A 26,378-nucleotide genomic window follows, 5' to 3' on the forward strand; every position below is an offset into this window, starting at 1 on the left:
TCATACAAGTGAGAGGTTTAGCTAGCTATAAAACCAGGTTCAATCCACCATTTTCTACATTAGAAAATGCCTGTACCAAGTCAGGAATATGACAGTTGTTATCCATTCGTTTGATGTGTTTGGACTTTTGATTTTGCCTTTTGATTTTTGATTTTCCTTTTTGAATTTTCCTCGGAGTTCAGTATTTTTGTGTTTTTACTTTTTTTTTTTGATAGTTGTGAAGACGCATCGAAGCCCTTTTAACTATCTACGAGGACTGTCATATTCCCCATATGTACAGATAAAACCTGTCTTATACCTTAGGTAGAAGATACCAACTCATTATTCAATAAAAATTGACAAATCCATAACAAGAAACTAAAACTGACAAAGAAAAGAAAACAACAGTATAAACACATTGATAACTATGCCAAATACGTCAATTTCAGATGTCGTGTTAAATGTAGATATAATTGCTTTATCTTTGATATAAGCATCTGACTTGTTCAGGAGCATGACTACAGAAAAGGATATACCAACTTTTATTAGTTTATTCTATATCACGACTGCAGAGGAGATATCAAATAGTGGTGACAAGGGTTCCACATGTAAAGCAGGATCTGCTTACCCTTCTGGAGCACCCGAGATCACCCCCGTTTTTGGCGGGGTTCATGTTGGTTTGTCTTTAGTTTTCTGTGTTGTTTCTTGTGTACTATTATTCGTATGTTTGTCTTTTTCTTTTTTTACACGCCTATTTACGCCTATTTACAATGAGAAAGTGTGACTAAATGTATTGTTTGCACCCTAAAATGAGAATAACAATACGTCATTGATTGAAGTTTTATTGTTTTCTATGTTTTAAACCATTCACCATTGGTGTACGCTTTTGAAAATTTTACACAAAAGACATTAGATTTTGAAACGGCTGATGTCTTGGTCCATTTTGAGACCTGTCAGATTTTGATTAATGCAATCAAAAACATAACAACTAATAGAAACCAAGACAAATTTATGTAAAATATATATTTTAGACGCCCGAAGATGATGAGTACAGATGGCAATATTTAATATCTACATTATATGTAAACAAAGCCCCGAACTGTTAAACTGCATGTTTGGCTACAATCTCAATTAACTGATGCCTGCAAAGAAAAAGAAAAAAACACGTAAATAAACGTAATTACTTATATGAAGGAAACTTCCAAATTGTTCAACGCGGATACAGACAACAAATAGTATGTAAACAGCGGCTGGTTATTTGAGTTTACAACCGGGTTTTTTGATTGGATTACTGATGTTCCGTCTTATTTTTTCCATGTTGTGTTTTGTTTACCGGTGCTATTTTTGTCTCTTTTCTTGTTTTGTCATGGCGTTGCCAGTTTATATTCGACTTATGATCTTGAATGCCCCTTTGGTATCATCCGCACATCATATACAAATTTTCATTTTATTTGAAAATACAACTTAGTTCATTACTTCGTTAAAATCAAATAAATGGCGTAAACTGCATTTAGAATTACAAATACAGAATCAAAATGGATAAACAACGGAAACAGTAGCAACAGTACAGACATTATAGCTATTTTAAAGGACAAAGAAATGTAAAAATATAATTACCATGTAAATTCTGCTAAACTTGCCACCGAAATTGGCTGTAATAAATAAAATGACTATGATTAACAAACAAATAATTCACAAATCAAATAATTCACACAACTTTATGTTAATACCATGAAAGTAATAAGAACAGGCTAAAATAATCTTTAAAGTACTCATCAGTTAATCGAATTGTCAAACATGAACAAAATGAGTGTTTTTTTAAAGTACATATTTAAAGTTTATCATGTTGTAATGCAGACAGCTTTTACACATATATGAAACGATAGATTAGAACTACGAAAAAAGAAATGCAATAATGCCATCCGAAACATAAGAAACAGTCAGAAATTGTTTCTTACCAAGTTGTTAACGTCTAAACTTAATATTGTGGCTCTGGACCATAACCTGAAAAAGTAAAAACATACAGAAATAAAAAGGTATGTTAAACAAAGTTAACACTAGATTACTTCCACATAAGTAATCATTTACTAAAACAAAAATAGAGATTTTGACATTTTTAGTCAAATGGACATTATAACAATGAATTGGACAAGTCAAACATTTACATTATCGCATAGGTATGTAATTTTGTATTGGACCCCTCAGGACGTATGGGTGAAATTACAAAATGATAAAAATAGGGAATTAAAAAAATTATCCATTTGATAAAATAACAGCCGAAGAATTTGACAATTTCATTTACAAAAGTGTTATTTTCCACAAGAAATGAAATAATCTGAAAGTGAAATAGTGGTTGTACTCTTAAGAATTGGTTATCCAAATTTTTCGCCTAGGTTATAAATTATGATTCAAAAGATAGACAGGTTATGAACTGTTAATTTAGATTCCAAATGTGTTATATTTTATATCTGGATGAATGATAATGGAGTGAAATTACTATCTATGAATTAAGTTAAATGAGGTGATATATATTTTATAAAATATGCTTCTGTTACACAGTTTTTTCTTCTTATGACATTATAGGATATTTCTCATGCAACAAATCAAGACACGAGTCATTCTAAAATAAGAACTAATATATAACTTTTTTTTACTAAAACTAATTATGGATTTTAAGAAGATATATATATGGTGGTACTGTTGATTGTAGATAAATATATGACTGTCACACACCCTAAAAGTTATGTCCAAATAACAAATAATGTAACCACCCCAATAAAAAAAAAAAAAAAAAAACCAACAAATAACAACAAATAAGAAAAAAAAGAAACTTGAACAAGAACTAATAGCGGATCAACTTGTTATTTGTTTCATAAAAATGATTAAAATAAGTTTAAAAGCTAAAATGATACTTCCATTGAAGTTGAAACAAAGCTCTCGATTATCTCTTTCACAAGGAAAGGACTTATATCTTATGAGAAATACATTATATCTGAAATCAACATAGAACTACAATATCATGTACTATAAAACTATCTACAAATACTGTAAAACAGGCCAACTAAATAAAAACAAATATTGAAAGGAAATCAAATACAAAATTACTTTTTAGCAACAATTATTTAATCATTACAGAATGAATAAACTAACCATTTAACACGTTTTGAAATGAAAAAAAAAAAATGATTGACATATTGCTTTTATCCATTACTACAAAATAATTTAACAAAAAAAAAAAGAAAAAAAAGTAATGATTATCAATTGAATAAAGTAGACCCCAACTGTTGAATCCCTCATTATTTTAATTGGCTTTCAAGATGCATAACATTCTCCATCACATTTGTACCTTGTTGCTGATTATATCCGTAGTTTAAACCTTGGTTTAAGTACATTCCTACAAAGTGTTTAAAACTATGAGAATAATATCAATGTGCAAAACGAAAAAGTAGTTTTCACAATACTTTGTGAATTGAACTAAATGATACAGAGTAAAACAATAGCGTGTGAGGGTAAAAGGTGTCAGTTCCATGTGTAGAAATGTGCAGTGTATGAACAGTATGAATAATAAGTGTGCAAGTGTAATAATGATGATTGGAAAAGGACAATGTACCAGGTACAGATGTGCTATGGGACAATGTTCATTTAAAATAGTAAATGCAAAAACCACAGAAAAACGCTATATGGCAATATAACTGATTCCGTAATGCAAGGTTCAGTGGCCTAAGTATAGTTTTAAAGTAATGAATGCCAAGACATCACATTTCAAAGCAATGATTCACGTGCTATATGTTTTAATAAAAGAGAACCACATCAAAGTAATTTTATATTGAGATGTTTTACCACAAGAACATCAACTCTTAAACCAATGAATCACAGTATGAGCAATAATCACTTGTTTATTGTGTCATCTACTTTTTTCAGATGCAATACCACACTAGATTTGATTTAGTACATGGAACAAAACTACAAATATGTTCCTTGTTGAATACCCCACTACCTAGACCGTATCATATCAATAAGAAAATCAATGTAAAAACCCAAATATTATGATTTGATTTGAAGTGAAAGGTGGTAAATCATAATAAAGTATGCACGAATAGTTAAATATACGAGGACAAAGAATGTACAAAAAGCACAAAACATCTGTCAACTAAAACAATACAATGACTGCAATACTTTTCGGAAGAACAACTAATTCACAATCATAGCACACAATGTTGAATAATTTCAGAAAACTATTTGGATTTAAATTTAATATATAAAGGTGTTATGTACCTTGGTTAAACCCAGCATCATATATTTGGCCTCCATTGTATTCTATCCCTATATAAAGAAGCACACAAACATAAACACAATACAATACAGACAGACAGACGAAGAAACAAAAACACATAAAGCAACAAAGTGAGTTATATGAAACGAATTCAAAATATGTTTTCGAATAAAAAAGGAAATTCTTTAAAAATCGCGTTTTTATGGTCATGTTTGATGATTTAAGCATAATAATTTTGAAATAAATAAAAAATTTCTAAGAATATCTTCATTCGTTGTCCAAAAAATGAATAAAACAAATATATGTATTTTTTTGTTTACTTTTAATTGCGTAAAAATGTGAAGATTTATAGATATCAATAAGTTAGTTTTTTTTAATTTCCAAATAAGAATTAATCTTATTTATATATTTTTGTTGTAGATATCATTAATTATGGAGTTGTTATTTGGAAAACAAAATAAAGACATATATTTTCTTTTCAATATTTTATCTTAATGTATAAAATTTGAAGTTATGAGAGAAGCTAAAATCTAACAGCTCATTCGGATTTATAGACCTGTTTGATAAAATGTTTATAGAATCCATTGATTCACAATTCTAATTAAATTCAATATACCTTGATTAGCAAATCCGTAACTTGGTTGAATGAAACCTGTTGCAAATAAGAAAGCACAAATAAGCCACAAGAAAAGCATAGACAGAAGATGACGAAAGGATTAAACAAATATTTAATGGTTACAATTAGAGATCTGTGTTTACTTAGTGATGAAGTTTGATTAAAAGTAAAGCAATGCAAATCTGACGAAAACTGCACGAAACACTTATAACAGAAACAACATATAATGCCAGAACGAGACACAAATTTACAATAAAACAAACTTATGAATTTGTCTTACACAAAGCAAATGATGTTTTGACATGAAAAGATATGGACAAAGTGATATTATTAACAAACTACGAATATAATTGAATGTACTTATCAAAACAATGTTTTGAAAAATAGACTCGAACGAGATTTCACGCAGTATTTCCATTTTTTTTTAACAAAACAGTAAGCATTTAAGGTTTATTCTGTAGGCATCGATTTTTTTTTAAATATCTATTCTTTATCTCACGAAATTTGAATTATCATTCGAAAGGTTTATAGTGATTTGATCAAAAGAAATTTTATTTAAGACAGAAAATTCTTAATACATGTTCTACTAAAAAAATATATCTAAATCGAATTCTACTTTGCAAATATAGTACTTTGCATCAAACTAGATCATGCCAAATTAAGTACCTTGTCCTCCGAAGTTTTGTTGTCCATATCCTAAAATGAAGAAAACGAATTGTTGCACATAAGCAAAGCAAATACACTGCGTTTCAAAACCATTGAATGTTCATCACATGAAAATCATCAACATTCTCCACTGGTTTCCATTGATTAAGAGAAGACAAAAGTACAGGTGTTGATTGTAATCAGATAACAAACTATCAATGGTATTTTTACGCAGTGTACCAGTCGGCAAAGCAAAAGAGAAAGACAAAAAGCTATGAGGGAAAATAAAAAGTGGAAGCAATAAAAGCATAATGATGTACTTAATCTTCTTTTTTTTCTTTAACATCTTAATCATCCGATTGTTTCATTGTAAATATATGAGATACAGAATTTATCAAAAGAAATATGATTTGTATTTGACCGAAATTAATTAATCGTAAAAAAATCAAATTTAAAACGAGATAAAAATATCAAAGATATTTAAAATATGAAATACAGCAAAAAAAGTCAATTCATTATCGAACGACATTTGAATTACAAAATTTTTAGAAGTTGAAAAAAGACCCCAAATGAGTCGCATTTTTATTAGCTTTATTAAATTTAGGAAAATGAATTTTGAAAATGATTTGATGAATAATTTTGACAATTTATTTATCGAAAGAATATTCAATTTACCTTGATTTACCATTCCATAACCTGCTTGACCGTATCCTAGTGAGAAACATAAAGCATATATAAGCATTGAGGAAAGGAAGGATATAAAGCCGACAAGATACAAGCTCAGTAGGCATAACTATGATAGTGCAATGACACTAAACAACACACATATTACTAATAAACATCAATTCGACAGAAAATAGGGAATGATGTAGTGGTGTCTTCCTTGATGCGAGTTGTCAAACTATTCAAAAACCATAAACCTTATACAAACTTTGAACAGTTGATACCAAAATGAACAAATGTCTAGTCAACCCCGGAATGAAATCAAAGCTATGCATGAAGGATATATATTCATGAATTCAAAATGATTAAAATACCACACGAAAAAAAACCAACTTTAAAAAAGATGTAAGTTTGGGATAAAGCAACAATATATAATATGTTAGTTATGAGGGACACACCGACTGGTGTTTGTTAATAACATATTTTGGGATGATTAGGTTGATGGTGGTTACTTTTTCCCCATTTGAGGTTGGAAAGGTAAAAAGGGCAAATGCAATCAGGATTTGTTTTGATGAAGGTTTAGGTTCAACCTAGGTTAAGATAATTTGTGGTAAAGGTTAAGGTTAGGTTCAACCTAGGCTGAGGTAATTTTTGGTAAAGGTAAAGGTTCGTCCGAGGTTAAGGTGACTTTTTGGTAGAGCTTAATGTCATATTTAAAGGGTAAGGTTCACTACCTCCGTCTCCTCCTGCTGCAACTACTTGGACGGCTCCTATAATATACATATGAGCTACTTATTAGTCCAACCCTGTTTTTAATTGAATGTGTCTTTTAATTAGAAATTACAAAAAGTTTTACATGCTTGAATGACCTAGCTTTAAAAGGCATTGAAAATTATCAGCACTATATTCAATGTAAAGTAAATAATTATTAACAAGCTCAAGAGTCTTGGCGACTAATGGCATAGTCAACAACAGCACAGTAATTTTTTGACAATAAAATGTCTCCATGAAAATCTTAACTATATTATGATTAATATCTAATAGTTAATTTAGTATTATGAAAATGTGCTTAAGTACAAGTTATTTGTGCAAAAGGATTAAGTGTTCAAAGTACTAAACTTCTATGTGCAAGGTAGATCATTTAAACCAAGTCCACTTAGATTCATTGCGTTTCCGCATATAGGAAACTAGGAGGGAGTAATAAGTAGAGACACGAACATACAGCTCTACTCCATTAGGTATAAGGTATAAGTGGGAACAAACACACCATAGTATTACTCAATATTATATCTGACCGAACGTGACGTAAGCGGCTACTTAACTAAGGGATATATTATGAAGAAAAACGATACGAGATATTGATTTCTAATCATTCATGTTATATTCACATTCAAATGCATAAACACCTTTTCTGAAATAGAGCACACTTCAATAAAGGAGTTACTGACGTCAGGCGGTCAGATGAAACTCATGTGTAATACATATACACATATGGGAAAAATCTCGTTATGGAAACAGATGATTATTTGGGGATAGAACATTGATTGGTTAACATTGTTGTCGTACCTCCGCCGGCGCCATGACCTCCTCCTCCTGCGCTTATAACTTGAACATTTCCTCCTACTAATCTTAGAATAAACACAGCGGGAATAATACTTAAATGTTACCCTGGTTATTGTTTATAAGCTATGATGATGAAAAACTCATCAAACACATAATGCTTATAATTTGGACCACCAGATAATTCTTGTAGAAAATCCTTGTTTTTGATTTATGATTGCAGAAAAATGGCTCTTTGAGGCAAGCACTTGTGGCAATAAACTAACCGCCAAAGCCTTTATTATACTTGTAAATCCCCCCTTTTCATGATTTCCCCCTTTGTTTTGAATAATTCATGATCATGTGATCTTACCTCCAGCTTGGTTTCCACCATGAGCTAAAATACAAATAAACCAGGTTAGTTTAATATAGTATGGTCAAAGTGTTCCTTATAGTGTTTAATGAAAGGCATTTAAAATGTCACTGTCCTTATTTTTTTTTTAAATATAAGCCATTTGCAATTTGACGTGGAATGATTCTCTCTAGTTTTATCATAAATTTAACATTGGCACATTTTTCTTTCAAAAAACTATTTTACAAGGATTTTTTTAAGATTTTAAAATTCTTTTTTTTTTTTAACAATATGTATTAAAATTTTGAAGAGGTAAGCGGACACAATGTGTAATGACACTACATGAACAAAACTAGAGTATTCCGAACATCTTAGTAAAACAATATCATGCGAAATATATTATTACTTATTAAAGTATATTCTGCTTACCTTTTGGATAGTATGGCACTTTTTTGTGATGAACGATTGGTTCTGAAAAGAAGAAAAAAGTCAGTAATACTGCACAAAATATGCTTTTTTATATACACAATAATGTTTTCTACTATTAATTCTTTGTCAGTTAAATTCAATATAGAATTGGAATGCATATTTCAACAATCTTATTATGAATCTTTGATTGTTTTAAATTTGAACTGATTTGTGGCATCGGCTACATCATGACTACAAATATGATGCAGTTTTATATTTTAACACCGTTCATGTTTAATCACAAAAAAGTTTTTTTATATTAATTAATTGCACTTACTGTCAACGGTCAGAACTTTGTTCTTGGGGTCTGTGGAAATAACAAAAGAGAATAATTAGATTTGGAAATATATGGTGAACATAGGAACGGAACTATATGATGAGAATGAATAAAACTATGATGAGGAATAAAACTATGATGAGAATGAATAAAACTATGATGAGAATAAATAAAACTATGATGAGAATGAATAAAACTTTGATGAGAATGAATAAAACTTTGATGAGAATGAATAATACTTTGATGAGAACGAATAAAACTATGATGAGAGTGAATAAAACTATGATGAGAATGAATAAAACTATGATGAGAATGAATAAAACTATGATGAGGAATAATACTTTGATGAGAATGAATAAAACTATGATGAGAACGAATAAAACTATGATGAGAATGAATAAAACTATGATGAGAATGAATAATACTTTGATGAGAATGAATAAAACTATGATGAGAATGAATAAAACTTTGATGAGAATGAATAAAACTATGATGAGGAATAAAACTTTGATGAGAACGAATAAAACTATGATGAGAATAAATAATACTTTGATATGAATGAATAAAACTATGATGAAAATGAATAATGATGAGAATGGATAATATTTTGATTATAATGAATAATACTATTTTAAGAGCATAGACCAGACGAAATAAATAATTGTAACGTTTTCTGCCTATTTAAGTGCAGTTTCTTCTAAGACATTGAACAACACATAATACATAGCTGATGTGAATCTTTGGATGAACATATATTTTATCTAACTCGTTTGAAAAAAGATAAGAATTAACAAAAGTTAAGTAACAATAAACTACAAAAGAACACAACACAGCTGCTTCACCTTAATATGAAAGTAACCCAAGGTTCAAGTTACCATGATTTTAAGTTTTACTTACGTGCAATTGGTTCTGAAATGATAAAGGGAATATGATTAACAGGAGATAAATGGTCATACAAAAGTCAATTATAACACTCTGTCATATTAAAGTATTCTCTGAAATCATTATTGTAATATATTTGTCTTCATTGCAATCTAGCATTTTTGAAATTTGTATCCATTTATCCGATCAAAAACGATAAAAGTTGGCCAACAAATTTTGTATAAATCACTGCAGTCAGAATTTATGTTATTTTTACATCTATTTTTTTGGTAAATAAAAAATGTAGAATGAAACAAAAAGTCATCCTTCCGATTGAATAACCTTTACAGATTATGTATAAATGAGTGGAATAAGGAAAAATTATATTGAATAATATAATGAGTGAATAAGGCAAAAAAATATAGAATAATATTATATAAGAAGGCTTACTTCTGATAACGTTGGTGATCTCTTCAACAATTGGGATTGGTTTGTCGTATGGGTGTTCAACTGTAAAAGAAAAGAAATATTTATCATCAAATACAAATTATAAAGATTAAACTTATATCATATGCAAACTGCCTTAACTACTGGAGCACTTTCTCATGAATTGTGCAAACCTTATGATAAAAGAGGGGCGAAAGATACCAAAGGGACAGTCAAACTCAAAAATAACAAATAACCACTTTACGGTAGTTTTTTTCCCCACTGTTTTGGAAGATCTGATTTTTCAGACGCCTTTAACGGGGATGTAGATACTGATAAGTTATTAACAAGTATGTAAAACTTTTGTGTCTATCAATAAACGTTTATCAATTTTGAATTCAATTAATCAAATTCTGTCGTTAAGGGACAGGTACAATTCCTACAAATTGTTAATAACTTTGTTCTAGTAAGTTAGCTGTAATAATGATAATGAAATAGACGTGTACTCACCAACCCTTGGTCTCTTTCTGATAACCAAATTTTCTACTGGGAATGGTCTGTCACGGTTGACTGAAATTATTTATTAATATATATAAATAAAAAAAAATCATTATATTCAGCTTCAATTAGAGCATTAAATATTTAACACAGGAAAGATGCAGCTTTCAGCTGGTAATTCTACATTTATATATTAGAACAAAATAATTATTAATGTATTGTATAAGAAATAAGACATCTTATTGTTTTCAATGTGACAAATGAAGTAAAAAAAATAAAAAAAAAATTCTTATAATTATCCATTGTTGACATCTTTCGACCTTACCATTAAATGATATAACTGTACGTCTATAATATAACTACTTACCGATTCTCAATTCTGGTTTTGGGATTGGTTTTGGGATTTTGTCTGCAATGCAAAAATACAAAATAATCAATCAACTGCACATGGCTTATTTAAAAAATATTACAAAATGTATATGTTTTCTGTCATATTTGATACCTTCACATGTTCGTGTCTTGTTTTAAGTCAGGAACATCGGCAGTGAATGTCTTAACGTGTACATTGATGCGTTCTTACATTTAACAATAGTACGTTTCTCCACTTCGATACTTTCTAAAGTCATGTTATATAACTGAAATAAAAGGATGAGGTGTATAAGTTCATAACAAATAATCTTTAAACGCACTTGAAAAACATCAAAAGAAAAGCGCTGACGCTTTAATTGCTGTTCTTCATCATATGACAGAGTAACACTATTGGTAATGGTGTACTTACGGACTCTTTCGAAAACTTGAGTAACTGAAAAAGAAACAGAATCGTAATAGTCTATGTAATATTTGATTTGTCTTTAAAAAAAAACTGTTTTTGCCTAAACTAATTCCTTAACTAATTCAATTTATTAGTGATGTTCAATACGTTTCAATACATTTTATTCCTAATGGTTATTTCAGTTAAATAAATAAATCTACTTAGGTTTTTCTGAAAATTGATTAACCATATATTCAAGGCATGTTCGTATGATTGTCATGTTTGTCATGTTGATAAACATGCTGTAGATAACAACAAGAGCTATATTCCAGGATTACATGAAATGGTATAATTAAACAATTGAACTGTATAAGTAATTACTTACCGGTCTTTACTCTGTGGTATGGTTTGTGTACAATATGTGGTTGGGGTACTGCAATCACTTTAGTTCTGATGATTGGTCCTAAAATGGCAATAAATAAAGTTATGAGTGTTAGTTTCGTACTTTGAGAAATGTTAAAAAATGCACATTTTACGAAACCGATAAATGCTCCGTTATCCCAACATCAAAAGAATTGGCCGATTTTTATTTACTTTTTGTAATGATTAGAAAAAAAAGAAAAGTAATTGAAAAATAAACTACTATCATTTTGACACTGTTTTCTCGCAAATAACATTGAACGAAAACCCAAAGGCATGCTAATTGAAAAAAATGAAAAACAGACTAACAAATCAGAAGCTTGAAATAAATTCAAATATTAAAAAAAAACAATAACAACATAAAAACCACATGTAGTATACTTACGTGGTACATGAACCTTCTTCTTGTGAACAACTGAAAATACAAATAAAACATTATTACTATGTAGCCTTTTCCTGTATTCTACATTTGTATCTCTGATAGTGCAATTTTCTATATCGTCATTTATTTTTTCTTATATAGTTATTTCCCTTACACTGTGTGTCTTTGTGATATAAACTCACTGACACTTTCATTTCATAGCACACAGCATACTGTAATAGCCTATTATTTTGAAGCTTTGTTTTTATGTGAAATGTTTTTGTGCATATAGAATTATAAAAAGACAACAATTATTTTTCAAAACAAAGTATTCTTGTCCAAATGGTCTTTGTAAAGGAATAGGATTTCTTTTCTGACAAAATTGTGAGAAGTTTAACGCACACTTTTATTTTTGTACGAAAATAATGTGTGAATTAAGGTTGGGAAGGAGAAATATCTAAGTTTTTAGCGAGAAATAGAAAAGAATCGATGTGGTGCTTTAACTTTTTATCAGAACAAAAAATTCCTTTATTCTCTTACAAAACCAACAGTTTGGCGATTTAAAGCTACTATAAAAAGAATACTTACTGGTTCTTGTTTTGTGGATTGGCTTGATGACTAAAAAAAAAGGAATACATATGATTAAATAATGTAATAAAAACCTAATGAGAAACGTTTTGCGTCATACATTTGAAAAACATCAATAACTTAGAATAAATTATTGTTTTATGCGTATGTACATGTAAAATTTCACACAAACAGGTTTTTTCTTCTTTAAACTCACCTTTCGTGGAACCCAAGGATTCCCCAATAAGAGATCACAGTGAAATAGACTAAGCGTTAAAAAAGATAGCAAACAAAATGGAATCAATGGTCAATGGAAGTGTAAACCAAGGGAAGAAACTTTAACCGACTCATCACATTAAAATTTTTGTAGGTATGCATATATAGGAATAATGACAAATATACTCCAGGGTGCAATCAGAAACTGAAACTGAAGAAATGATGATTGAAAATAGCTTACCTCGTCTGTGATGAATCACTGGCTTCTCGACAGGGTCTGGAAACAGAAAATACAGGTTATAAAGCGAATATATAACCATTTGATAATGATATAAAAAGATGTGGTATGATTGCAAATGAGACAACCCTCCACATGAGACCAAATGACACAATATTAACAACTTCTTTCCCTAAAAATTCTGCAATATCATTTATGTATTTTAAATTAACATTTAAAATAATTAAAGATTCGAAAAGTAACCAAGTCATGAAGAGAAAAAAAAAACCAAACTAAGTACTAGTTTAATAGTATACATATATATATCCCTAATATCATGGCAGAACTCTTCGTTAATATACCTCGAAAGATGCTTAGATACATATTTACCTTAAAATCTTAATATTTTGCGAAACTAACTGTTTCCCTTTAAAACATCCAAGCTTTATTACTACAATACATATTTTTTAAGATAAAGTGAATTTTTATAATACCGAGAACTATCAATAGACCCTACCACAGTTACCATAGTAACACTTAGTTTTTTACTCACACTTTTGTCTGACAGCAACTGGAAAGAGAAATAAATACAAAATGAAGATATATGTCATTTCAATTTGAATCACAGTTTAAAGAAATACACAATTCTGTTAATGTGAAAATGTAAAATGACATAAGCGCTACTGGACGCTTAGTAAACAGCAATTTGTCAATCATTAATACAAGTTTTATATGTAGGAATTTATAAAGATATGAACTTTGTTTACTAAGACTTGGAAAATATAGGTAGTCATTATAGAGGTTTCTTTCTTATTATTATTATTATACACAGGGAATGAGTCGTTCTATAAAATAAATACTTTATTATTGATTAAAAGATAAAATTCAGAATGGAAATAAGGACTATGTCAAAGAGACAGCAATCCGACCAAAGAGCAGAAAACAGCCAAAGTTTACCAATGAATCTTCAATACAGCGAGAAAATCCCGCATCCGAAGTTGTTCTTCAGTTGGCCCCTGAATAACAATGTGAACAAGTTGAGTGATAATGGTATACTTACTTTCTTTGACGAGAAGTTTTGGCCTTTTAATGATGTTTGCAACCTGGTCCACTACAGTTACGATTTGCTTGTGGAATCTTGGGTGTTGTTTCAAAAGGGGAACTGTAAAGAAAAACAAGATATGAATTATTTATTATACAAGATACTATTAAAAGGCAATATTTAGAATGTCATGTATCGTTACCGTTGCGTTGTTTTGAATCTTTTTGTCCCATTGTCACATACTCCACATTTATAGAGTAAAGTAAGGGTAATTTTAAGAGTATGATAATGTTCTGTAAATAGTATGGAAATGCTACTGTTAATGCGAGTGTTCATAGTCTGTTAATACTGTTATTTTCGTCTCATATTTTACTGTTCAGTGTTAGGTAATGTTGCAGTTTTTGGTCTGTTGTTTTCAGTTCGATGAGGCTGCCATTTACGTGTCGTGTTAATACTGTTGTTTTCGCCTGTTATTACTGCCAAAGTCTGAAAATGCTGATATTTACGTATTGTGATTTTACTGCAGATAATATAAAAAAGAAGATGTGGTATAATTGCAACAAGAGACCAAAATGACATGAGATTAACAACTTTAGGTCACGGTACGGCCCTCAACAATGAACAAAACCCATATTGCAAAGTTATATACTCACCATTCTTTCCGACGAGATGTGGTTCTTCATGAGTAACAGCCTTTGGTACAGCTATAAGTATAAAAGAGTGATCTAAATAAGTGTTTCTGGTAAATATAAAAAAGAGAGTATTTAAGTTGAAAATCTTTTCAACAATGCATGTAAGAGAAGGTTTTTGGGTTATAGTCCGTTTACATTTTTTTGTCAACATAGTATAAACAATTTGCAAAATTGTACAGCACAGTATTCATACATGTATTTAATTATTAAAGGGAACTCAGCTTTGATTCAAAATGAAATAAACAATAAAATATATCATCAAGAAATAGGAAAATCTATTCATGTATATTAACTTAAGCCATTAATTGAAAATTGTGCTACATATATGGATGAAGTTTGACTGAAAATGAAATAAACAATAAAATATATCGTTATGAGAAAGGAGAACTTATTTTATACATGTATTAACTGGAATCATTTATTAAAAAAATGTGCTACTTGTATAATATTTGTGTAAGCTGCAATACTCACGTTGAAAGTGCACTGTAAAAGAAAAAAAAACCATTTGATTAAACTAAGAATAATAATATAAAATATACAGTTTAAAGAATTCATTTTTTTTAATAATTCAGAGAGATTGATAGCAATTTGTTTGGATTATGAAAAATAAAGTCTTTCTATGTGACTCGATATCATATCTTTTCTTTATTCTATATTAAATATTTTTTTCATTATTGAAAAATATCGTAATGACTTATTCAAGCATCACCATAAATAAATTTTTAAGCGGAAACTTGTAAACTGTGCCACATTTGTATTTTGTTTCTTGTTTTAGCGGTATTCTCATTTGAATCGTTGACGCCTGAAACTTAGTGAGTTGAATATCAGATTGTGACAGTGACCAATATCAGAACATTTCGATTGAATCAAAAAAAGGTTCTACTTAAATATGTTTTTCAAGGAAGAATCTGATGTAGAAAATATATCATTATTTTACACACAGGTAAAAAGGAGATTTTGAGAAATGGTTAAAATTTTGTATTCAATGCTTTCAAAATGACCGCAAAGCAAGTGGTTAGCTTGCGGGAAAAGATGAGGATTATGCATATTCACATATATTTATAACAGCCAAAAAATGTCGTTGCGGTCCATGTCATAAAGAGACGAAAATTGTCAAAAAGGTACCTTTATCACTATAGCCCAACAAAATATACCACCGTTCAAGCTTGAAAAAAATCGGTAATTGGGATGGTGTAAAAAAACTACAACACTTGTAAAATAAAAATTTGGTGTGTCACTTAAACGTATGATCTATTAGCCGTGACCAACTAATGATATTCAAACATAAAAGAAAGGGGAAAAAATCTGATTGACAAGTGAAGTAAACAATGATAATAAATATATATGTATACAGCATGATGTATGTATAATATATGGGAAAACCTTGACAGATAAACTTGTTCACACGACAAGGACCTAAAGGCCGAGAGACATATCATATGAAATATGTTACAGACTATATCCATCGGAGAATCATTATGTCAGTGTTACCTTATCTGTTTAACATATATATCATGTAATTTATCATTATTATTCTTTTTATTTTAACTAAGAGATTGATAGTATATTTGTTTTTTTATCTCGTGAAATATGACAATTACTTTCTGTTTCTGTTTCTAGTTTCTCAATTATCATGACTAAGTATAACTCTTCTTTTAATACATAATTTTTTATACCAATTTATATATTATGTTTTACTATATAAGTATCATAACATGATAGTAGTGCTTTCACAATTTTAAGCATTTCTTCTATTTCCAAATAATATCTTGAAAACACATCATTTAGCACGCAAATAAAAAACCGAAAATAATTCAAATAGTTAAAAGGTCAAACAAAGCAAACGACAACTATGTCTAAGGTACCATTAAGGTACTACATATTGAAATTAGGTTCTTACCTTTCTGTTTTGGTGGTTCTGCAAGTAAAAATAAAAAAAGAAATTAACACAGACATAAGGTAACATAGATGTATAGGTTACACAAGGGCTACATTATTACAAGACGACGAAGTTCATCTATTAATAACATGTCTTTATACAATATAGACAAACGCATGTAGTTTTCCAGCAATGTAAGAGAAAGTGTTTCTCATCTACCTAATTTATCGATTTCCCCTAAAAAAAATATGAAGTGTGTTTCTTTATCGATCAATAACTTTTAGTCACTTAATCTAAGTCTAGAAATCAACATGGCTTAAGCGCAGACTGCGGAAAAGATAACAAAATAAGCTGTTAAGGAAACCTTTCTGTTACTACTATTCGTTCGCTCAACATAGAAGCAGTAAACTAGAATAAATAACATGAACACTTAAAAAATAAAGCAAAACATAAAGTTTATGCTTGTTATTTGTATGATAGATGGCTAATTGTAGGAAAATAAAGAGTTCGCCAAAGATTGTAAATTAAAATATAATTATGAATTATCATTACTGTATTTTGCTATAATGAAGGTGGGACTGTATTTGGGTCTAGAGAATGGAGAAATGAAGAACCCCATCTGCACTCTCATGGAACTGTACGTATGAGGAAAAGTCGTTATGGCTATACACAGGAATAGAAAACTGGAACTACAAAGTTATGACGAAGAAGCCATTTACACTACACTGTTCAAATGCGGCAAACATCAATTCTCCATAGGAGAGTTTCTTTTAATGGAAAGAAATGTTAAAACACAGCTTTTTTTTTATTCATTTACTTAACCAATGACGTTCACAGTTTTCTTTTTTTAAATTATGAACTTCCATTTATTACTCAACTGAATTATGAAAGTCAGCAAAACTTGAAAAAATATGATTGAAAGCCTTTTTTCTTGACTCGTTTAAGCATATTGTGCATTTAATCATAATTGACCTTAGCCTATCTTTCGATGCAATGTCAGCAGAAGAAGAACTACAACAAAGTGCCTCCCATCATAAAAATATAGAATATGATGGATGAACCATCAGTTAAACGACTTTTTATGAATGATGTACAAAAAAGATATGCATATGATTATTTCATGCCTACGCGTTCACGATTTATGACCATGCAAATACCAATGTATATAATTAATACGTATAGAAATAAAATGAGAGAGAACCTGATCATGAGACAACAACCCGACCAAAGAGCAGTAACAGCCAAAGACCAACAATGGGTCTTTATATGTCAGTTAAACTTTCAGTATACATGGGTATTGATTAATTAGAGTTTATTATATGATATATGTTATATCATATTCTTAAGCTAGCTTTATGAGTGTCAAGGGTCAAAGCACCATGTAAAGAAAATTAAGAAGTGAGCTGGTACAGTCAGGTATAAGAGAGATTACTTTTTAAAATCAGAATTGCGTTTGCAAACGTCAGTTCTAGCAATGCCTTTCAAGTTTTATTGTAAAAAGAATTAAAATATCACGCTTACTAAGACGCTTTCAACATATTGATGTAAATAGTTAACAGCAATGTTTAAGAGTTATGTTCCTTGAGTCAATGTCTTAAAAGATTTTTTTGGAGTGAAGCATTCCTTCTTGTAGTTGCTTATCATGTCAAAAGTACTTTTAGTTACGCTTTAATAAAAAAAAAATCCAACAAATGCAATTGTTTTTTTATATCAATGTTGGAAAATTGATAGATATATAAAGTAGGAAAGCTACTAAACGTAGGTAATTTATTAATATGATTTATTAAAAAAGCCTATGTTCGCATGCGCATAAACGTTATCAAATTAAAAAAAAATAGATATAGTTTTAAGCGCGTGGTATCGTTAAGTGAATTGTAAATTATGGATACTGTAACTTCAAAACAAAGCATGAAGATCATGTTTTAAAATTTAAAACCTATATGCCATACACATTCAGCATACACCTGATAATGAAGTTAGTGGATGTCAGTTACCATTGTTTCATTCCAATAATTTTATATTGCCCAACGCCACGCGACAAGGTTGCTCAATTTCACTCTACGATACATGCGCATACAACGTTATCGATTCCATCAAAATATAGGTATGAACGAGTGATATAGTACCTGAATTGTAAAGTATGGCTCCTGTAACTTCAAACACGACACAAAGATCATGTATTAAAACCTGTTTGCCATGCGCATTTAGCGTAACATTGATAATGCAGTAAGCAGATTCCTGTTAACATTGGTTCATTCCAGTAAATTTATTTTGCACAACGCCACGCGACAAGGCTGTCCAATATTATTCTTTATATTATATTCAACGGTACTGTTTAAATAAAATCGCTTTATTTTTAAAAAGATGAGAGTGTTTAAAAGAATGTTTACTTCTCCGATAATGATTACTTTGCAATATTAAAATTGTTTGCCTATGTCGGCAGAAATGAATAGTTCATGCATGAACAAACCAATTGCTTTGTTTATCATGCTGTTTTCAGTTGGAATACCATACTGACATTTATTATGTCCCTGGTTTACAATACAACTATTTTTAACAAATTTACACTCAATGTTCAAAGGAGATAACATGACCAACTCTTGTAAAAGCAAAACATGACATATGAAATTTCGATTTTGTTAAATTGCCTGCAGTTAATCTTTTTGTTGTATTTGTGTGCCGTTAACTGCAATTGTTCACGTATGTATTGTAAACTGATAAAATGACTTAAATATGGTAAAGCTAAATATCTATAAAATATCACTAAACTGAACTTACCCGCAACAACGGATGCTGAAATAGAAAATAACTGCAATAAGTAATCGATTTTTTTTTCATTTTTAATTTTCAACTAAAGACACATGTTTGTTTAATATTTTTCTTGTTTTTTTTTAAGAAGATAAAATACACAAACAATGAGACAAATAAATTTGAAAAATTAAAAGAACATTGAAATCCTTAAAACTTATTTCACAAATTAAAATTATTCAAAAATTAAATACAATTAAAATTAAATAAACTTTTCCTGATCATTGATTAACGCAAGACTTTTAATTTTTAATTTTATATTTTTTCAAATTCATCAACTTTATGTTTTTTGTTAAAGTTCGTTTCCTAAAATATACTTTGTAATTTGACTTACCCACAATAGTGGCTAAGATGAGAACTGCTAGCATTTTGCGTCCACTGAGATTGTAGCCGATAATGCTAAGATATTCCCAGAAATGGTAACTGTAATGGCCTTCTAGCAGTATGTAGTAACTATTTTAAGTTTATATACTACGTCATAAAACTGACATAGTCCTATCGCCAAGGAGACGTTTACAGTGGGTTAATTTGATCTGTCTGTCAATTGAAATACCACGCCTACCAAATTGACCCATAGAAATCCGACAACTCCCACGAAAGGCCCGATTGAGGATTAAGAAATTAATTATTCTAGAAGAGATAAAACAAATGTAAAATTGGTTTTAAAACCTTTAAAAATATAGAAAACTATATAAATATGTTTATTTAATAAACATATTTAATTCCGATATATTCTAAGTGCCTGAAGTTGAAAACATAATAATTTTTAAAATAACCTTCACTGTGCCCCATTATTTGTCGGTTTGTCACCTTTTCATCATAAATGTCATTAACTATTGAACAGATTGTTTAACTGACGTGTCAGAAAAATAACATCTTTTGTAGTACATTATAATTTTACATAATATAGATTAATATGGGGCTTAACCTTGAAGAAAAGAAAACATTTTTTTTTATTTACAATTTATAATGAAGACAAATGGTCAGTTTATCTAATAAAGATTTCAAGGAAATGTCAATCTAAAAATTTATTTGGCGATTTAAAGACAATTTATTATATTGTCAACATAACATAACTAATTCTGTTGCAGAAACAATGGTCGACGTACATATCTATTTCTTAAGGCTTTGTATTTTACAATATTATCGTGATTTATGACTTAAACTCTTGAATCGACAGATAATGTGAGTATTGTGCATTTAACAAATGCTATTTTCTGTATAGTTGAGGGATACATTTTCATTTAAAAAATGCATTTTTCGCCGAATTGTTTTAAGTCAAAATGCATAATAATGATACAATTGATATTATTTATATCAATGATAATGGTCATGTACAAAACACGTTTGAATATTACGTTAAAATAACAGAAGAAAAGATTACTATTAAGCCAAGTATTTAATAAGTTTTGGTATTTTTTTGATATTTTTATACATATCTGTAATAACTACTAACTATTAGTAATTGATTTTAATTTTAATACAGTGTTATTTATTTCTGATTCATTAACTTCAAAATTGGACATTAGTATTTATAAACTATTAAAGTTGACCTGTAATTCATTTCTGAGAAAAAATAGTTATATAATAAGTTCAAATATTAAGTGTTTTGAAAATCAATTTCGTGATATAATTTATATTTTTATTTTTCATTTTGAAGATGCGAGACATTCAATTCTAAATTTTAATCTGTGAAGTTATAGTTTTCAATTAGTTGTCATAAGTAATAAGTAATAAGACAATTGCTTTTATGTTTGTCATAAGTAATAAGTAATAAGACAATTGCTTTTATGTTTGTCATAAGTATTAAGTAAGAAGATAATTGCTTTTATGTTAATTTGTTATATCGATTTGATTCCTCCAACTTTGAAGCAATTTCATTAACATTTTCATTTTATACATTTTCTAATTTCATATGCACAATATGTATATCAGCTTCTACAAAATACATTATATATTTACGATTCTTAAACAGGTGGACGCTGAGGCAGGTCATATGATATAACAATTAATATTGGATTAATAACATAGGTAAATATTAAAAAAAAGAAAATCTGCCATTTTCTTCCTTTGGTCTTCAATTTTTCTTTATTTCTTTATTTCTTTATTTCTTTTTCTTTGTATTTTACAAACTATTGATCTTTTCGCCCCTATATTTTCAAAATCATGCAATATGATTCACTTTCTTGATTTCATGATCTCTCATACTTTAAAGATATTTATACAAAAATCATTTCTGTTTATTTTTCGTAAATATAACACTATATACATAAAGTATGTCATAAATGTTTTTTTTCTACATAAACATCAATTAAAAAAATTTGAATTACTAAAAAATATGAGGAACTATGTTTTAAAAAGAAAAGCAAAACACATTTGATCTCAGAATAACCTTCCCAGAGTTGGTATCTTAGTTTCTGATAATATCTGAATTTATCAAGAGAGAATTTAAGAAATGCATGTTATAAATCATTTCAGTACAGATGCTGACTATACTAACATAGAAGGCAGAGCTAATCTACACGAATTAGAAGTAAACATAGTTACAACTCTACTATGACGTTAAGTAAGACATTGAAACTGGCGGTTGTTTGTATCTGTCTAGGAATGTTATCATAGTTTATTTATGTCACATTCTGAGTTTTCATTTTGCATAAAAAGAGAGGCGAAAGGCGACCCCTGAAAAAAGATGTCACAAGAAAGTATCAAACAGTTCCAAATGGTGAAGTTGAAATCATCCCTTTGTAAATTTTACGGAAGCCATCACGAGTTGGTTGACCGTTATGGAATAACCGTTTCACAGATGATATCGGATATGTTCCTTATGTCGTAACTACAATACCCTTTCCCTTTCACGAATGTGACCTACAGACTTAGACTATTTACCGGATTTGTAATACCATAAGCAACACGACAGGTGCCACACGTGGAGCAGGATCTGCTTACCCTCCGGGGCACCTGAGATCACCCCAAGTTTTGGTGGGGTTCGTGTTGCTTAGTCTTTAGTTTTCTGTGTTGTGTCTTCTGTACTATTATTTGTCTGTTTGTTTTTTTACTTTTTAGCCATGGCATTGTAAGTTTATTTTCTATATATGAGTTTTACTCTCCCTCTGGTATCTGTTGTCCCTCTTTTAGAAGCAACAGTATTTTACTGATTTCCAAATTTAGGGAATTTTCATTTTTAAATTTCCTCGGAGTTCGTTTTTTTTCTCTCTCATAAATTCATTAAGAAGACATACAAATCTAGGTAAAAAAAGAATAAAGCCGAAATTTGATGGAATAACAATAGTTTCAAAAGAAGCGATACAAAGTTGTGTCGACATTTAAATGATTTCCTGCTACGCATACATAACCCGCCATTAATTTCGTAGCTATTAACAACATTGATACTGGGTAAAATATCAATGTGTTACTGTAGTCAACTTTATTTATAAATCGAATTCAACACTTTAAAATCATACTGTTTCAATGTGTTCTGTTTTATCTGTGTTTTTAATGCTATTATATAAACAAAAGTTATACTGTAAAGGTTAGTTGCGAGCTGTGGAAAGGTTAAGGATTAAGGAATAGTTTGGACCCTTAAAGTAAAAGAGGGATAGAAATATGATAATAAACCTATGTTAGTTCATTTGCCGCACTTTGTTTTTTTTACCTGAAAATACATATAAACTACTGAGATAAAACAATTCTTCAAACAATCAAACTTTAACATATTTGAACGCCGTTGGATGCATATTGCAAAAAAGGCTTGGCACAAAATACGTGGGGATGATGTAAAAGGCAAGTTTATGATGTAAGAGGCGAGTTTATCAATCTTACTAAAAGTACTTGATTCGTTAAATTTTGCGGTCTAGAATATTTGACAGTGAACGATTTGCGTGTATGTGCTTTCAAACACGAGAATCATCCATTCATAATATATTTTTATGATAAATTGAAGTCGTATAAACTTCATTAATATCATAATTCCATATTTAGAATTGACTGATACAAATTATGTTTAATCAAGACGTCTGTGAAATAATACAGTGTCTATCATTCTCAAATTATTTCATATTTAATTTAACGAATTTGTGAGGCGACTTTAATAAACGCAACACAGATGATCTTAAAGGTATACATTTATTAAATGGCACCACATTTACATTTATATATCTCCCAATTGATACGATATTTCCGTGCTTGCATTTCCTATCATGGTTTTCTTGATAGAGGATTGTTGCTCACAAGGAAGCTATTAAATCAAGAGTTCCAATTGGTGAAGTTGAAATCATCTCTTCGTAAATTTTACGGATGCCATCACGAGTTGGTTGACCGTTATGGAATAACCGTTTCACAAATGATATCGGATATGTTCCTTATGTTGTAACTACAATCCTCTTCCCTTTCATGAATGTGACCTACCGAATTAGACTATTTACCGGATTTGTTATAACATAAGCAACACGACGGGTGCCACATGTGGAACAGATTCTGCTTACCCTTCCGGAGCCCCTGAGATAACCCCTAGTTTTTGGTGGGGTTCGTGTTGTTTATTCTTCAGTTTTCTATGTTGTGTCATGTGTACTATTGTTTGTCTGTTTGTCCTTTTCATTTTTAGCCATGGCGTTGTCGGTTTGTTTTCGATTTATGAGTTTGAATGTCCCTCTGGTATCTTTCGTCTCTCTTTTACAATTGCAGAATGCATTCTAATGCGAATTAGATGCGACTGTCAATAGTTAAGAAATTGATGCATAGTATTAGTGACGACAGTATAAACGCAATACAGATGACTTTAAAGGTATACATTTATCAAATTGCACCACATCTACAATTGCAGAATTCATTTTGATGCGAATTTGACATGTTCGATGCGACTGTCATACATGTGAGAAGTTTAGACAGCTATAAAACCAGGTTTAATCCCACATTTTCTACATTTGAGAATGCCTTTACCAAGTCCGGAATATGACAGTTGTTGTCTAGTCGTTTGATGTGTTTTATCTTTTGATTTTGCCATTTGATTAGAGACTTTCCGTTTTGAATTTTCCTTGGAACTCAGTATTTTTGTGATTTTACTTTTTCCAAACAAAACGCAAATTTCTCAATACCAAAAGATATAGTAAGGGTTCGTTACTCATTTATTTTCATTCATTACATAATTAGTTTGAGTAATGCGTATTTGATTTTTAAACGAAAAAAATATAGGTTACACACAAAAAACAACACCATAATTAAATTGTAATCAGTTAAAAGTTCTTATAGGCCCGATTCATTATGATAAAACCAAAGAGGCACAGACCATTAACCATAATCAAAGTCAGTGTTCAACTTAAATGACGAATATTCTTCGATTTAATAAGCGAGGCAAATTCTGGGTAGTATTTTCATTCATTCACAATTCTAATAAAATTGTCAATCAGTTAATACATGCTGTTACCTGTTTTTCGTTGGCAAACAGTTATAACTTCGTATCAAACTATATCTTTGCTTATTAGAAAAAAAAACCATTTAAGTTTAAAGTTTCCTAGTTGGTGCCTGAAAATAGTATGAATTACTCTACTTATGTTTTCATTGATGTGGAAATAAAAATGTTATAGACGAAATACCAAAGAAAGAAAGGACTGGTATCATGATATATTGTGAGGTATCGGTATGATTTTGCAATTAAAAGTACGATCATTTCGAGGAATCTCATTTTTATACTTGAACTTAAATGAAAGGATTTTTGTCGTTATTTCATATGTATTTATTTTCTAAAAAGTGGAAGAGTCGTCGATTATAGAGGAATGTGTAAAAAGTAAAATAAAAAAATACCGAAAATTTAAAACGGAAAGTCCCTAAGCAAATGGCAAAACCAAAAGCTCAAACACATCAAACAAATGGATAACAACTGTCATTTTCCAGACATTTTGTTTAAGGGTTTAACGCCATCCGGTATATTTGTTTCTGAAAAGCAGTAAACATTTCAATGATGAAAGAATTCCTTACTATTGATATCAATCTAGAACTTTTACTATATAAGAAATATAAATGTTCCTTGTATTGAAGTTTGCAAATATGACAAAATATGGCCTAAGTATAAGATTGACTTGTATGGTCTTTCTTTTCATATAATAGTTATCAAAAGTACCAGGATTATAATTTTATACGCCAGACGCGCGTTTCGTCAGATCAAAATAGTTAAAAAGCCAAATAAATACAAAGTTGAAGAGCATTGAGGATTCTAAATTCCAAAAAGTTGTGCCAAATACGGCTAAGGTAATCTACTCCTTGGGTAAGAAAATCCTTAGTAATTCGAAAAATTCAAAGTTTTGTAAACAGAAAATTTATAAAAATGACCATATAATTGATATTCATGTCAACACCGAAGTGCTGACTACTGGGCTGGTGGTATCCTCGGGGTCGAAACGTCCACCAGCAGTGGCATCGACCCAGTGGTGTAAATAGTTATCAAAAGTACCAGGATTATAATTTTATACGCCAGACGCGCGTTTCGTCTACATATAACCTTTTATAAAAGGTAAGAATCAGGAATTAAAAGGAAAATCGGGAAAACAGAACAATAATATTTATTCTCTAACAAGATAACTTTTTTTCTAAATTGTTTTAATGGTGTATTGCTGAGGACGCATCTTCACTTCTCAGACCTGTACCGAAATAATTACAGGATCTAGTTGTTTGTACACTTTCACGTCTTAGTTTTACAACTAAAAAGGTTAAAATGAAGATCAGTGTAACATAAGTACTTTCCATACATTTCGCTTGCAGTAAATCCAGTATTGTTCCATTGCATTTTTGATAATTCAGCAAGTCCTTGATTTATTTGGGTAAATACAACCTGTTGAA

The 26,378-nt window shown here is 29.8% G+C and overlaps 1 protein-coding gene and 1 long non-coding RNA gene across 13 annotated transcripts; one reads left to right on the top strand and one right to left on the bottom strand.

Moving 5' to 3' along the window:
• Positions 1-971: 971 nt before the first annotated feature.
• Positions 972-20,043, bottom strand: LOC139495164 (mantle protein-like). 12 transcript variants are annotated; one of them, XM_071283351.1, is made up of 28 exons: positions 19,885-20,043; positions 19,521-19,535; positions 16,764-16,781; positions 15,335-15,346; positions 14,825-14,875; positions 14,190-14,291; positions 13,683-13,700; positions 13,154-13,189; positions 12,718-12,747; positions 12,154-12,183; positions 11,734-11,811; positions 11,376-11,399; positions 10,965-11,006; positions 10,610-10,669; positions 10,124-10,183; positions 9,710-9,721; positions 8,813-8,842; positions 8,497-8,538; positions 8,089-8,112; positions 6,911-6,946; positions 6,189-6,224; positions 5,535-5,564; positions 4,869-4,904; positions 4,255-4,302; positions 3,326-3,373; positions 1,938-1,983; positions 1,597-1,631; positions 972-1,121 (listed from the first exon to the last, which is right to left on the bottom strand). In XM_071283351.1, the coding sequence occupies exons 1-26, from the start codon at positions 19,916-19,918 to the stop codon at positions 1,958-1,960; spliced, it is 978 nt and encodes a 325-aa protein (XP_071139452.1). In that variant the 5' UTR covers positions 19,919-20,043; the 3' UTR covers positions 972-1,121; positions 1,597-1,631; positions 1,938-1,957. The 12 variants fall into 12 exon arrangements, with proteins under 12 accessions (XP_071139452.1, XP_071139453.1, XP_071139454.1 ...); XM_071283352.1 differs by lacking the exon at positions 6,911-6,946; XM_071283353.1 differs by lacking the exon at positions 4,255-4,302.
• A 556-nt stretch (positions 20,044-20,599) lies between these two features.
• LOC139495166 (uncharacterized) lies at positions 20,600-22,338 on the top strand. The gene is made up of 3 exons (XR_011657273.1): positions 20,600-20,735; positions 21,526-21,581; positions 22,029-22,338. It is a non-coding gene; the product is annotated as an uncharacterized lncRNA (long non-coding RNA).
• The last annotated feature ends 4,040 nt before the right edge of the window (positions 22,339-26,378 follow it).

The sequence above is a fragment of the Mytilus edulis genome, chromosome 11 (genome assembly GCF_963676685.1).
Source record: "Mytilus edulis chromosome 11, xbMytEdul2.2, whole genome shotgun sequence".
In the NCBI taxonomy this organism is placed as follows: Eukaryota; Metazoa; Mollusca; class Bivalvia; order Mytilida; family Mytilidae; genus Mytilus; species Mytilus edulis.

What these genes read in the sequence shown, in the direction of transcription:
- LOC139495164 (XM_071283351.1), bottom strand. Translation starts at nt 19,918, where the DNA reads ATGCTAGCAGTTCTCATCTTAGCCACTATTGTGG. An exon ending in TTACGGATTTGCTAATCAAG is followed by an intron (nt 4,303 to 4,868) that starts GTATATTGAATT and finishes TTCTTTATATAG; the next exon opens with GGATAGAATACAATGGAGGC. An exon ending in TGATGCTGGGTTTAACCAAG is followed by an intron (nt 3,374 to 4,254) that starts GTACATAACACC and finishes AACACTTTGTAG; the next exon opens with GAATGTACTTAAACCAAGGT.